This window comes from Teleopsis dalmanni, chromosome 1, assembly GCF_002237135.1.
Source record: "Teleopsis dalmanni isolate 2A chromosome 1, ASM223713v2, whole genome shotgun sequence".
NCBI classification, from domain to species: Eukaryota; Metazoa; Arthropoda; class Insecta; order Diptera; family Diopsidae; genus Teleopsis; species Teleopsis dalmanni.
The window spans coordinates 73,189,664-73,206,391 of NC_051846.1; the positions used below are offsets into that span (position 1 = coordinate 73,189,664).

General features: G+C 28.8%; 1 protein-coding gene across 1 annotated transcript; it reads left to right on the forward strand.

Annotated features, from left to right (window-relative positions):
• The first annotated feature begins 460 nt into the window (after positions 1-460).
• LOC119666434 lies at positions 461-3,387 on the forward strand. The gene is made up of 3 exons (XM_038075715.1): positions 461-757; positions 829-984; positions 3,000-3,387. Exons 1-3 carry the CDS (start codon positions 572-574, stop codon positions 3,198-3,200), a joined length of 543 nt encoding a protein of 180 aa, XP_037931643.1. The 5' UTR covers positions 461-571; the 3' UTR covers positions 3,201-3,387.
• Positions 3,388-16,728: the final 13,341 nt, after the last annotated feature.

Consider the following 16,728-nt stretch of genomic DNA (forward strand, 5'->3'; position numbering starts at 1 on the left):
ATGCATTGTGACCCTTTACTCCTCATAGGATCTACGGGAACTGTATATCCACCGCATGCATTCCACAAAATTGTGATCATAATCTTTCTGGTTAAATGTACGACACGTCTTCCTTAAGTACTTGATCATAAAAAAAATCGATTTTTTTGACTGATTTATCGTTTTAGGTGTAAAGTAATGGATTCGCAGTGAAAAATCAACGCATAAATTCAACTGGATTATGTCAACATTTCTTCAGATATTGCTTCTCTGTGAGGTACTGCAACAGCTAATACTTCCTGCCAGTATAATTTAATTTCAGGAATGGAAAATAAATGTGTTATTAACAATTCACTCCGAAGTTACTGGTTTTTAAAAAACAGAATTTTTTTCTTTTTAAATTTTTGAATCTAGAAAATTTTGTTAGTAGAAATATTTAAAAAAAATTTTTTCAGAAAAATTACTGTGAGACTTTGAACCATTGAAATATATATTTTAAACAAATTTTTGCAGTTTTAACATAAAATTTTATGTACCTTAAATTATTTTTGTCAATCTTGTTTACTTGTCGGAGTGAAAGTATTTAACCAAAATGGATACTCCATCGTTCTTTGAAAAACAACTTTGCGATTTTGTGAAAAATCGTTTTGATATAACCATGGATGACTGTGGATACGATACTACTACTGTTTTATCGGTTCTAAATGAATTTTTCCGTTCAAGAATGGTTTTTCACACCATTTATTTTATGGCGGCTGTTTTTGGACTACACGGGATAGTAAGTGTTAAAATTGGATAGAATTTATAGACTATATAGAATTAAACTGACATATGTATATTCATTCTCAGCTGGAATGTTTAAAAACACTTTCAGCAGTGTACAGAACTGGACCAGTCCGTTTACATAAATCTTTTTCAGTAGACTTAATCCTTTATTGTTGTAATTTTTTTAAAGCTCTAATTGTATATATGCTATGGATGCTACTAACTTATGGCTTGCTTTGGGTGAGTTTAGTTGTATATATAATAATTGAATCTGAATTTAATTAATATAATAATTAATTTAATGTAATGAATTTAATTATTATGAATTTTTACAATTTTCATAAACTTTAAAGTAATTGTACATACGTATATGTTTTTGTTTATTTTAATATAAATATAAATGAAATAATTTTTAGAAGCAGAAATGATCTGTTTTATAGATATATAATTACAAAGGGTTTCAATAGAAAATGTAATAGGAATTATTTGACTGACTGTATAAAAAATATTATCTGGGGCAAAATCTATAACGTTCGAAATTAATTTATAACACTCTAAATATTTTGCTAGAGTAACAAGATTAGCATGAAAATAACAGCTGTTTTATATAATAGATAGACAAAGTATGATTTGATTAGAAATATGTATTTGTACAATATATAAATTTCTGCTAACACTACTACAAAAATGTTAGATTATTCTAAACATGTTCGATTGGGCAACAAAATTTGATTGATCGATAATAAATCTAAACACACAGAGAAAGAGGCAGAGAGTGAGAAACACACAGAGAAAGACGCAGAGAGGGAGACACACAGAGAAGTTAGAGAGTGAGACAGAGAGAGAGGGAAGGAGAGAGAGAGATAGAGAGAGGGAGAGAGAGAGAGAGAGAGAGAGAGAGAGAGACAGAAAGAGATAGACACAGAAAGAGGTAGACACAGAAAGAGATAGACACAGAAAGAGATAGACACAGAAAGAGATAGACACAGAAAGAGATAGACACAGAAAGAGATAGACACAGAAAGAGATAGACACAGAAAGAGATAGACACAGAAAGAGATAGACACAGAAAGAGATAGACACAGAAAGAGATAGACACAGAAAGAGATAGACACAGAAAGAGATAGACACAGAAAGAGATAGGCACAGAAAGAGATAGACACAGAAAGAGATAGACACAGAAAGAGATAGACACAGAAAGAGATAGACACAGAAAGAGATAGACACAGAAAGAGATAGACACAGAAAGAGATAGACACAGAAAGAGATAGACACAGAAAGAGATAGACACAGAAAGAGATAGACACAGAAAGAGATAGACACAGAAAGAGATAGACACAGAAAGAGATAGACACAGAAAGAGATAGACACAGAAAGAGATAGACACAGAAAGAGATAGACACAGAAAGAGATAGACACAGAAAGAGATAGACACAGAAAGAGATAGACACAGAAAGAGATAGACACAGAAAGAGATAGACACAGAAAGAGATAGACACAGAAAGAGATAGACACAGAAAGAGATAGACACAGAAAGAGATAGACACAGAAAGAGATAGACACAGAAAGAGATAGACACAGAAAGAGATAGACACAGAAAGAGATAGACACAGAAAGAGATAGACACAGAAAGAGATAGACACAGAAAGAGATAGACACAGAAAGAGATAGACACAGAAAGAGATAGACACAGAAAGAGATAGACACAGAAAGAGATAGACACAGAAAGAGATAGACACAGAAAGAGATAGACACAGAAAGAGATAGACACAGAAAGAGATAGACAAAGACAGAGAGAGGGAGGGAGGGAGAGATAGTTATTCGAACATTGTACTTCCTAAAAATTTTGAAAGACTGCCATCCACATTTTTTGGATAATAAGTAATCCTTAAATTATGGGTATTTAAATTTAATTATTTGTATATCTTTAGATTTAATTTGTATGTACTTCAGATTTAATCTCTGGCACTTTGGTGCAGTTTGGCATGCTCAGTTAATAAACGAGAGAAGTCATTACTAGTATTAATTATAGTAAATCAATGAAATATTTTTAATACACACTAGTGTATATTGTACAATATTAAAAACAACTATTTTCAATCGTTTTTTAGTCAGCCAAAAATTGAAATGAAATAAAAATTTTATTGGCGCTCTAATATTATTTTCCTCTTTTTCGTCATCATCATTTAAAAGATAACCGCTTTAAATAATTAAATTTTATTTAATATTTTAATAATATGAAATATTTATTACAGGTTAAACTGGCTGCACTACAGCCATGGATTGGAGTCCACACAATGGTGCTCATAAACTATGCAGTGACTTTTATAAGCAATTTGGGCCTTGGCACAAGAAGTAAGAAGTACAAGTTAATGATGAAACTCTTCTACCAGATCTGCTTCGTTCGCTTAGTACGTACTTACTACATATACACTCTGGCAGGATCAAGATATTAGAATAAAAATGTACAAATCTTACATGACATACGCTATTTTCGCTTCAGTTCTTCAAAAGACAACTTGACTTACATCCAAAAATTCATTAAAATTCATTAAATAAAAAATTTTATAATGTAAAATTTTTGGATGCTCAAATATATTTGTTGTGAGAACTTCATTGGATTACCAATAATTTATTGTGAAAACATAAATAAATTAAATATTTGTTATGATTGCCTTTTTTCTTTTGTTCTTATTGCCTACAGCAAAAATGAAAATTTATTGTTAAGAAATACTTTTTCAAAGAATCCATATAACCATCACAGTAACAAAATTAGGAAGATAACAGAAAAGTATCTTTTTGCCTTTAACTACGAATTTTAAGAATCAAAGAAAAATGCTTTGATTACCTTTAAAATAAAAATTCAATACCCTTCCATGCGAGTTTAGGAGCAGTGCAGATTGAAAAATGAGTATTTTATAATAAAATTATTTGGAAATAAATTATATAATTTTTATGTGGAAAGAAATATATAAAAAAATATATAAAAATATATAAAAAAATATAATAAAAAAATATATATAAAAATATATAAAAAAATATATAAAAAAATATATAAAAAATATATAGAGTTTTTTCGAACAGTAGTAAACTACAACAACAAAATTCATTTTATATTATTTTAATTAAGTGAATTTTTTGCTAACAATACAGCTGTTTCGAGTATTGCCAAATAAATAATTCTTGTATTCAATTGTTCGTAAATATTTTTTTTGAAACTGCAAGTACAAATATATTAAAATATTAGCTGACCCGACAGATGTTGTCCTGTATGATATACTAAGCGATTAGGATATCAAACAAAGTAAGAAATGAAAGACAAATAATTACGAAACAATTCGTAGTAATCAATAATGTTTGTTTAATTTCATCTTAATGCGAGTTGATGAACAATATTTTTAGTTAATTCTTGAGGAGTATAAATGAATAAACTTGACGGTTTTCCAACGCGAGAACACGCCACATATAATTGGTCATGTGAAAAGACCTGATTTTTTAGATCTATCCCATAAATCGACATTATTTGACCTTGTGACTTATTAATAGTCATGACAAATGCCAAGCGAATTGCAAATTGCAGATATCTGAGTGGAATAGGTGAGTCTGAAGGGATCATTGGAATTCGTGGCAGGAGAAAAGCTTCACCTTCAAATTTGCCATTAAAAATTGTAACTTCAAGTATATTCCGGGCTGCAGTTTTTAGGGAACCCAAAAATGCGTCCCATATTTGTCTTTTCTACTTAATTTATATATTTTTTATGTATTTTTATACATATTTGTTTATATATTTTTATATTATATATATATTATATTATATTTATATTTTATATTTTATATTTTTATATTTTTTTTATATATATTTTTATATATCTTTATATAATATATAAAAATTTCTATAAATATCTTTATATATAAAAAAATTATTATTTTTTTTTATGACTAATCTCGTGCCGTTGCATAGCTTAGGTGCATTTAAATTATAGATGCGCTAATTTTTAATTTTAAGTTATGTGGTGGCATTCCTGGTAAATCCAGCGAATTCAAAAATTTAACAGGATAGTTGAAGGATTCATTTTAGAGACTAAACTTTTTAAACAAATCAAAGTAAGCATGAATAAATTTTAAATGTCTAATATAAATGTATATGGATACCAAAAAATTGTGTAATAATTGAAAAAACATTATCCAGTGAACCAAATTGTGAATCTAAACCATCCTTGAACCCACTTGAACACACACAAAAAATTTCATCAAACTCGGTTCAGCCGTTTAGGAAGAGTTCACTGTCAACACACGTACAGAAGAATTATATATATAAAGATATATAAAAATATATAAAAAAAAAACATAAAAATATAAAATATAAATATAATATAATATATATATAATATAATATATATATAATATAAAAATATATATAAAAATATATATAAAAATATATATAAAAATATATATAAAAATATATATAAAAATATATAAAAAATATATAAATTAAGTAGAAGAGATACATATGGGACGCATTTTTGGGTTCCCTAAAAACTGCAGCCCGGAAACAAGCCTATCAAATAACTGATATCCTTATAGGGCATCCCAATGAGATTTCTGAATTTTTTCAATAAAAGTAGGCCAATTTGCATACATATTTCTACATATCATTGAATCTTCCCATCTTATATTAAATTTCTCAATACAGAAAGACTTCAACAAACGCCATTTGCCTCATGGATTGCATAGAACAAATAAAGAATAACCTAAGAATTATTAGAGAATTATTAACCGCTCACTGTAGATTGAGTAATCACTTAAGAAAGTTAGGAATCCAATCCAACACAAACTACAGATACTGTAGAGAAGAGAGAGAAACCGCATACCATGTGCTAGGGGAGATGCACAAGCGGAAGAAACACTTTGAAAGGTATTTCATGGGGATTGAAAACTAGGACAGATAAGCCCTATATTGTCTTTCATTAAAAAAATCGGACTTGGAGAAATACTCTAATCTGACTAAGGGGTACAATAGATCTTTTAGGCCGCAGTGTACTATCCTTTTTCCATAATAATACTACTAATAATATTTAATAATAATAATAGGTTCTTTAAATTTATCATTAAATGGCTTTTAAATTGATGACTAAATTTTCTAATCTTATGCAATTATCTATTAAGAATTTTTATTATGCCAATGCTCAAGACAACTATTTATTTAACAAACAGATTTCCTTAACAGAATCTTAACAATTTGACAAATCCTTTCTGAACTTAATTTAGTTAACAATAACTAAAAATTGACCAATGTTTGCTTATATTAATTTATTAAATCGTCATCATTGAAATTTCTCATATTTACCTTGAAAATAAAGCTAAATTACAATAACGATATTTACTTTTATATATAATTTATATTGAACATTATTCTTTGAATAACTTATGATATTTTTGCAATATTAAAATACCTACTTTGGCATTGTGTACAAGTCGCTTGACCTTCACTGGCCAACATGAAAACCCGACGAACTTTAATGCAACCAATAAAACCATCGCTTTCAAGTTCAGAGTTTACGTTAAGCCAAATTCGAGGACGAAGGAATCTACCGACAGATTGCAATACATTTGTATTCGAGTGCCTATTTTATTAAATATTGAATAAAAGCGGCAATGAGATAAGCACAAAAGGAATTTATTTCATAATCATAATGAGAAATATATAAATAGAAAAGTTATTTAAATGAAGATGTAATAAAAATAAAGTCCTTCAAAATTAATTTTATTCGAAAAGTATTCATTTGGAACTGAAATTACAAGATTTTCACTATTGGAGCTTTACTATTGAAGCTTAAGTTATATGCTTGGAAAGAATATGTTAAAAGCTTATAGTTTTTTTGATTTTGATATTCGTGAAATCCGTTAAAAATATCTGAAATTGTTTTAAAATTATCATATTTCGATTAACACTGGTCGAAAACAATATCCAATATTTACATTAAAGGTCTAGTTATACAGACAGCCTTATGACGAATAGTCGCGGCAATACTCTTTTTGGTCATGACCAAACGGCAAAATATGCAGTGTATCATATCAGTATATTTTTGTTTTGAAAAAACGAAAATATAAACATGCTCAGTTTTTTTCAGTGATTTACAAAAATTAATACAAATGCTCATAATAACATCATCCCGGAAAATAAGTTGTCTGCAACCTTAAGTTTTTTGGGAACTGGAGAAATCTACAAGAGTTTGAAAACGTGAACTTACAGCCCCCTACACTGATGTAGTATACTCTTTGAGACCAAGGTTGACTCAAAACAAGGTTCTCCACAGGCCCCTGCCAAACATCTCTCAGGAAGAACAACGACTTCCCCGTACACCAACAAATGTCAATTGAAATCAGAGTATAGGCACCTGCTAAACAGTTACTTGTCACACATTAAAGCGGCTATTCGTAATATGTGCCCAAACTTTAGCCCATATGTTGTCTTGCCACACTGCACACATAAACCTCCGTCGAATCGGACTTTGAACCCACCTCATTTAACTGGCAAGGTTTCTCAGTCTGGTTGATTTCAATTTAAATCATATCCATCCCCAATCCACCCTTTCTTTTCTATTCCCCCTACCTTCAGCCATCACCTATCCACATTCTAACACATGTATATGTCATGTAAAACATTTAATGTTATCTGCTTTTAGGTCACAGCGGGTTACCACAACTGTTGCTAATATAAGGCTTACCTCATCATACTAGGTATATTGCATACTAAAAGTATGTTATATTCTTGGAAGAATAAATTAAAACACATCCATTTAAAAGTAAAGATTTTATTCTGTACATAATACGTATACAGAACTTATTTTAAAACCAAATTACTTTCTACAGAGTACACAACAATAAAAACTTAACTACTAATACAATACACACTGTCATCGATAGTTGTTTTAGTTGTTTTAGTAGCGTTACAAGTACTGAAAATAGAGACATTATTACTCTGGCATGTTGCATACTCTTTGCAATTCAGGATTACATGAGGAATACATGGGTTAAGATGTGGATGGATATTGTTGCTTTGAGAAGGAGGGAATTATTTGATAGTGAGACTATTTTTTGGTGATATTTTAGTTATCTTCTCGTGAAACTGGTAGACAGTAATCAGTTTTTTAAAACATTTTCTAATACATCAGTCAATTAGTCGTACGACTGATACACAGATGGCGCTGCCATTGTCAAATCCATCTGACTTTTACTACCAACCTTCAAAAGACTATGTGTAAAATTTCATGACATTTCCATTAGTCAGGAAAAAGTGACAGCCGTTTAAGTGTAGCTGCTTTTGCTATTTTCAAAACAATGGATTCAAAACAATTTCGTGTGTTAATTTATCATTGCATCTTGATGAAAAAAAAATACTGTACAAGCTCAGCTATGACTTCAAAAGTGTTATTCGGACTCTACTCCATCGAAAATATCCATTTGTTATTGGTTTACTGAATTTAAACGTGGTCGTACAGACACCGATGATGGTGAACGTTCTGGCCGTCCAATTGACGTGGTTACTCCAAAAAACATCAAAAAAGTCCAGAAATTGGTTATATCTGATCATAAATTGAATTTGCGTGAGATAGCTGAGACCGTAAAGATATCAGAAGGCAATGTGTTTACAATTATGCATGAACATTTGGCTCTGAGAAAGTTCTTTTCAAAGTGGGTGCCGCGCTCAAAAACTGACAGTCGCTCAAAAACAACAAAGTGTAGATGATTCAGATTTTTTTGCGTAAATATGTGACAATGGATGAAACATGGATCCATCACTTGACTCCGGAATAAAAACGATCATCATCTGAGTGGACTGCAGCCGGTGCACCACGTCCGAAGCGTCCAAAGGCACAACAGTCAGCTGGGAAGGTTATGGCTTCAGTATTTTGGGAAACACATGGTATTGACTATCTATCGAAACTATCTCGAAAGGGGAAAAACCATCAATAGTAACTACTGCACGGCATTACTGGATCGTTTGCAAGCAGAAATTGTGAAAAAACGACCGCATATGGCGAAGAAAAAAAATTTGTTTCACCAAGACAATGCACCATGTCACAAGTCAATAAAAACGATGGCAAAATTGCACGAATTACACTTCGAAATGCTTCCTCATCCACCGTATAGTCGAGATCTGGCCCCCAGCAACTACTGGCTATTCGGTGATATCAAAAAATGCTCGCCGGTAAGAAATTCATCTCAAATGAAAAAGTAATTGCTGGAACTGAAGCCTATTTTGAGGTAAAAGACAAATCCTTCTACAAGCACGGCATCGAGAAGTTATAGAAGCGTTGGAATGATTGTATTGTCCTTGAAGGAGATTATATTGATGAGTAAAATCGATTTTTGGCAGAAAAAATTTATTTTTCTTAGTTAGTCACACGACTTATTGAGTGATACGTTGATATGCGAAATCGTATGCAAATCTTATAACGAAGGAGTTTATTAACTGAAATTTGGCTCAGAACATATTACAACTAAGCGAAATATATGATGCTTTCGAGTATGGAAGAACTATTTTGGATCTAATTGGAATCTAAAATCAGCATTTCTTTTATATTTTTGGTATATAAAACATGAATGTAGCTTAATAATTTTTTTATTCCCTTTACATTATGTAAATAAAATTATTTGTTAGTATATCTTTCATTTTATACTACTTGGAATTGTATAATGTTATGCACTTAAAATAAATACAAAAAAGAAGCTTAATAACAGAAATTTAGAAATATATATATATAACCCAGTTGAGGGAAAACCCAGTATTCGGATATGGCTAAATTGTTTAATCTTTTCATTATGATCAAAAGTATATAAATTATATAGACAATTCTTGTGGTGCCCATGAGTTTTCATATAGCACAATCATTTCAACAAATTGAAAATACCCTTTCACACTATAAAGTAAATATATAATAACTTTTATTTTACAGTACATCAAAGTATAAGATATATAAGTATAAGTATATTTATTATATTATTTTTGCAATGAGTCATAAATGTTAAAAATACCACTAAATTCCCAAACTTTTAGTGAATAACTACCAAATACGATATTTTCTTATTTAAAGAAATAATCTTAGTTACAGTGTAAAATAATTTTATTAATAAGAGTTCATTTAGACATTTAATGTTGATATTAATAAGCCAATTCTGGCAGAATGCAGGGACGAAATTAACAAGAAAATGTCCTTTTATTTACGCTAATGAGAATTACCTTTGCATGTGCGTGATTAGATTTGAGATAAATGATAGATACAAATACAGATACCAGTACTCTAAGTACTTGTGTATTTGACCCAGAGAACTGAATATTTATTGTGCCTTTTTCCATTCGTAATTACTGGCAATTACTATTAATTATATTATTGTGGAGCCACACGTGCATATATTTATATTCATAAACAAATATATAATCACTTAAATAGAATATTTAAAAATATATGAGGGTTTTTCCTTTATCTTGAACAGAATCGTTAATATTTTATTATTTATTTACGAATAAATAAAATAGATTGTTTATTTACTTATGTTATATAAGAGAATGTTAATACAATATACATATAGTATATAGATAACAATTGGTATTAAGAAAAGTGATATATAAACCATTGCTACGCATTTGAATCAGCTATGAAATGTAGCAGAATTTAATAAAAATAATGTATTATCTATATATATGGATTATCAAAATTTGATAAATTTACTTATGGCAGCGATATAATTGTAGTGTTTATTACAATCCGCTTATTCTGTATACTTCTACAGCAATTTATTTGGTCTGACTTTCCTGTATGGTGAACTTTCATTGGCTTTACTTGAACACAATTATGGTATAGGCGGCACTTGACCATCAAAGCCATATTTCTCTGGACCTAGCTCCTGCTAAAACAATGAGTCAATCGTTTGCGATCGTTTATATCAAATTGAGATCTACTCTAAATAATATTAATATCATCTGTTTTAAGAACTAATGTATTAGCTTACATCCAATAAGATAAACTAAGATACAGGCAGAGAGGCAGCTCTCTTCGTTTAAAAGAATATCGGATATTCCCTGCGCATACCTAACATGGAACCCAAACATAATCACTACACAAGGTTTAATCGAATTCAGCGCTTAATACTTACGTATTTATAAATACATTAATCCTCTTTTAAAATATTTTTGTTAAATAAATTCTACATTTAACATAACAACTTTACTTATTGCCACAGTAAATATAAAATATAGTATAGACAATTTTAAAAAAGTAAAAAAAGTTAAAATAAAGTAAAGTAAAAATAGTTAAAAAAACGTGAAAATAATATAATAAAAATAAAAAATTTAGCTACTCAAAATTAAACAATTGTATACGCTAATCAAATGCTAGTTTTCTTGTAAATGCAGTTCCATTTAGGTTATTTTACATATATATGTTATATATGTATAGCAATATACTATGAATGAAATATGAAATTTGTACTCCAACTCCCAAGCTTTCTCTTCAATATGAGTGTAAACTAACCGTGCATTTCTAAAATTTGAAAGTCATTAGTGATAATCCTGCCTACAGGAAAGCAACCTCTCTTCCAACAACTTTAATACTGCAATTTAAACTAGATTAAGTGTATGAAGGCAGCTTTTCTTATTGCAACTTAAACAGAATATTTTCTAAAACTAAATAGATCAGCGAATACTTCACAAATTAAAACTATCTATGGACAAATGTTTAAAACTAATACTAGCTTTAGCAGACGACACACGGACCTCAGCATTACTACATATTCAGCTAATCAAAGAATTATTTTCTCGACTAAAATTTCATCTTTAACCTGGTTAGGAATAATAGTGTAACAGTGTCTTGGTTAGAGAAATTTTATATATACATATATCATATATGTCATATATGTCATATATGTCATATATATGTATCATATATGATATATGATAAATTGCATCAGTAGTTACAAACGGACTATTAAGAGTCTGGGAATTCATGAATCAAAACCAAAAACCTGAATTTTATTAAATTAAATGAGATATGAAGTAAGTATATTGTTTCACAAGGATAGTGTATCATTATATAGTTTATTATTAATAGTATATCACGCATAATTTAAAAAAACAACTCTAAAATAAATTATAATATTGAACGAAAAATAAATTTATGGTATGTATTCTTCTTATTACATGAGGAACTCCCGAATTTTCTAAAGATAAATATTGAAGATAGTTGAAAAAACGAACATTTTTCTTTATTAAACACTATTTAAAAATAATCATTTATATTTCAAGTAACTGACCAATGAGTATGTGTCATAAGTAATATATTAAGTTTTGTTCATATTATTAACTAATTTATAAATACATAACATAATAACAAGTCTCATTATTTTACTATAGTAAAACGAATGGGTTATCAGAAAGGTCTGCGAAAATTATCCTTAGGCTCCAAGAACGGCCGGGTCTACGTCTCAGAGCCACTCGTCTCCAGTGATAACCAAATACCGTTCGACACCTCCCAAAAGGACTTCACAAGCAGTTCCCAGCGGGTTACAACATCAACGACAACAATGAAAGTGCCCCTATGTTAGTATGGTAAAAAAATTATGTTGATCTATACATGTTGCTTAAAATCATTATGAACATGTAAAAATATTGAAAACATTCAAAAAGAAGTTTCTTAATTTGCTTACAATTAATTTCACCGACGTGTCGACACATGATAAAAACAATCAAGTTCCGATTTTAATAAAGCCCAGAAAAAGAGTGCATATAGCAATGTCTGCCATTGGAAACCATGCACATCCAAGAAGTACTATCAGAATACTGCCCTGTTGAAATAGCACTATCAAGTTCTAGCCCAGAAATCCGTATTAGTAATTTCTTTTATGCCCCTGCTGTAGAAAACCCTCAGACCACCACAACAACCAGATGAAATGACATACACAGGGACTTTAAAATTCCATCAGTCAAAAAAAAAATAAATAAAAACTTCTAAATCGAATATGGAACAACCTGCCTCCCACATATATGACTAAGCGTCCGCACTTTAAGAATGCAAAAACTTAATTAGAGGGTTGAATGAAATGTAGCCGATAATTTTCATTTGACTGAATTCAATATAAAGTATTTTCAATATATGTAAAATAATGAAATTGCTAAATGGTCTTATTTAAAATAATTGCAATTTGTTGCAAATAAACACAAAAATATGTAATATATCGTATAAATTATAATATTATTTAATATATTTTAATATTATTATATTATAATATACATTTAATATCACACATATAATATATTATTTAATATTAAATAAAGCTTTGAAAAAGGTTTGTATAACTTACCGAAAGCAGTTAAGTATCGAAGATTTTATACTCATGAAATACTAACTCCTCTTAATTGCATATGAAGAAAGACTGAGTGAGATTGAATGAAAACAATCCAAACAAGATGCCAATAACTCAAAATATGTAAATCAGCCTTCAAGCAGTAAAACAAACTTTTTAATAAAATCTGAAATTTAAAAAATTTTTAATATTTTTTATAAGCAATTTTTATACCAACCAACCACAATATCTGCATGGAAACTGTGCTCCGCATATACGTACTGAATACAGACAGCACTTTTCAGAGAATTTAGAGCAAAAATATTAAATAATTGAAATTACAAGGATTAACAATCCAACAGGCATCTACCAGTTCGCACCGCAAAATGTGCTACAGACAAAGCAAAGTTTATTAAAAAGGAATTCCTGCTGATGTGTCTGCTTTTGTCTGCTGCGTCATAAAAGTGCACGTATAAATGTCAGTAGTATAGCGAAGACTTTCATCATTGTTAGAATGAAGGAACAGTAAAACGTTCCTAGTGCTGCATTTACTTATCTGCTGTAGCTATAAAAGTATGCGGCTGTTATGTTAAGGAAGCTCGAATAATTTCTCTGCTCTAAATAAAATAGGTGTAGCGTAGGCTACGTAAGCTATGTATGTAAATGTGTCCAAGTGCTAGTTTGTTTGATTTTTATTTTACATTTAAATAACTACTCAGATTTAAGCATTTCATAGAAATCTTCTGTATTTTAAATGTTACTGTTTAGAGCGTTCGTATTTGATGATAGGGTAATTATTTGATATCTGCAATAACACGAAAACTTGGGAGTATTTACTTTATTAAATTAAAACTTATATACCTATATATATCTATATATATTCATATATACCTGTATATATCATATGTGATAACCTTGTTTAAATGCAAGAATTGAACACATCCCGCAGTTTTAAGCCAACCTCTTGTCAATTGTCGGAGTACAATTTCTTATCAGACACGTGTGTACCGCTAGTGACCTTTTCACATCACGTAATTACCGTTTTTTTATACATTTTGAGAATAATAAATATTATATTTTCTTTAAGTAATATATTAACTTCTTGCATTGACTGCTATAAGAAAAAAATAGTTTCCTTGCACCATCCACGATGTGACCAGCAATCACTTACCTCCGCCAATAAGACAACCAAAAACCACCATTTCCATATACTAAAACATATATATAAACAACGCACAAATAAATGTAAAAAAATATATATATTAATACAAAAATATAAATACCAGTTTTAAACATTTTAATTTTGTCACGTGGCAGACTTTATTAAAATGCAGAATGCAAAAATTCCCGTTAGTTTTTTGTTCGACCAACCAAAAACTCGACTCATTGCCCAAGAATTCGTACTGATGTTATTTGTTGCAATTTCTTAATTGTATTTTGATTCCTATTAATATTAAATTAATCAAGCGAATTAAAATACAATACCTTTTAAGGTGTTTCTTTCAAATTTTATAAATTTATTTTAAATAAAATGTCATAACGGAAATTTTGTATTTTAGCACGCGCAAATTGTGAACTGTTGTGGAACACACCACAATTCATTTATTAAGTTCATTTTTATGCACCACACCAGTGCTGCCAATACTTACAAAATTAACACTAGACTACAACTATTATTTAGGAAAAGCTTTAATAATTATTAAACTTCCACATATATATAAAATTAACATATTTTAGTTTTATTATTATTATTTAATTATTACTTTATTTATTATTAATTAATCACTAAATATTAAATGTATTTGTTAGAATAAAATAATATAATTATATATTAGTTTAATAATAGTTGCTTTCGGCAAGTTTTAACTTTCGCCACTACGTTCTCTGTCTAAACACCTAGCCATGAAATGGTCAAACATTTTAGCAACTGCAGAAATAAATGTTACCAACGCAATAAACGAACTATTGTGAACCTTTATTGAAAATTTCAACGAATATTCCAATCGTATGTCAAAAGTTCGTAAACAAAAATGCAAACGAAATTAAATAGTTTTACAAATTTTATAATTGTGGAAAATAGTTAAAGATTTGCAAAAATGTGAAAAATAAATATTTTAAAAATATGTACATTAATTTTTTTTTCTTTTACAGCTGCTTTGAAAGAGGACAAAATTATCTTTGTATAGCGTAAAAATATGTACAAATCGTTCGATTAACTTAACAAAATTATCTTTGTATAGCGTAAAAATATGTACAAATCGTTCGATTAACTTAGGATCAATGCTGCGATGAAGTAAGATATGTCATTTTCAAATACTAATATAAACTTTATTTGTTAATCAAAAATTATGAAATACAAAACACATAACTGTAAATAGTATATTTATTATTCTGAATATAATTAGTTTGTACATATGGTAATATAGAACAAATGTTCTTCAAAACATGGATAATAAAATTTTGTAAAAAAATTGTTACATTACAAAATTAATTATAACTTTAAAAGCAAAAATACCATTCAATTAAGCATATTACCTTAATTGAAAGAGGAGACTTCAAACTTATATTTATGTATTCATATTTATAACTTGTTTGAGTAATTTTCGAATTATAAAGTCTCAACCTTCAGAAATTAATTTTCTTTTAAAAAACACGGTTTTTCTATAAAAAAATATACACCAGACGTCAGAAAACAGTTAATATGGAAAAAATAATATTCTAATAATCGCAATTATTTAAAAAAAAACACAAATTAGTTTAATTATATTAATTATTCAAAAATTTTGTACAAACTTTTTTAATAGATGGCGTACCATCTTGAATTAATTCAACAGCCCAATAAAATGGCACTGTAAAAAAACAACGTACAGTTCAAAAGTTATTGGCAAGTCCGTAAAATTGCTAAAGAAAAGCTAACGTCGAATTTTAATTAAGCTAGCTGCATCGAAGATATCAAAATAAGAAACTAAATTTTTTCTAAAATAATACGTACATAATATTATATCCTTGTCCATTCACAAATTAGATATAATTAATTTAAATCTACACCAACTTGTGCCTGCACTATCGATATGTAGTTATAAAATGTTGCTAGCAGCTGATTACTATCTTGAGTAAAAAATGTAAACAAAGGAAGCTATAGTAAAAATATTCAAAATATTTTATGATATGACCAATATTTACTAAAAATTAATAAGCAACTGTATACATTTCGACCTTTGACCTTTAGGAAGTTTGTTAATTAAGCAATCAGTATAGAATATAATACAAATAATTGTTAGCTGCAGAACACAATGACTCAATAGACCTAAGTGTACCTTTGGACTCATTCTTCAAAATAACCTAATTTCGTCTTATTATTCGTGAAAAATCTGTAGATAGTTGAATTTTGTACAAAAAGTCAAATACTATATCATTACAGTGGAATCAGTAATTTAAATAAATTGCTTTTAATTACATACATATGTACATACATATATTTTGGTTTTAAGTTATATACAGTATGTCAAGAATGAGTTTACACATTGAAATAAAATTCACTTTTTTAACTTATAATTGCAAAAAGACTGTTTTTTGTTCAAATATAAAGATTTTTGATAATTAATTTTCAATAATTATTAAATTGAGAATATGAATATAAAA

What these genes read in the sequence shown, in the direction of transcription:
- LOC119666434 (XM_038075715.1), top strand. Translation starts at nt 572, where the DNA reads ATGGATACTCCATCGTTCTTTGAAAAACAACTTTGCGATTTTGTGAAA. An exon ending in TTTTTGGACTACACGGGATA is followed by an intron (nt 758 to 828) that starts GTAAGTGTTAAA and finishes ATTCATTCTCAG; the next exon opens with CTGGAATGTTTAAAAACACT. An exon ending in TAACTTATGGCTTGCTTTGG is followed by an intron (nt 985 to 2,999) that starts GTGAGTTTAGTT and finishes TATTTATTACAG; the next exon opens with GTTAAACTGGCTGCACTACA.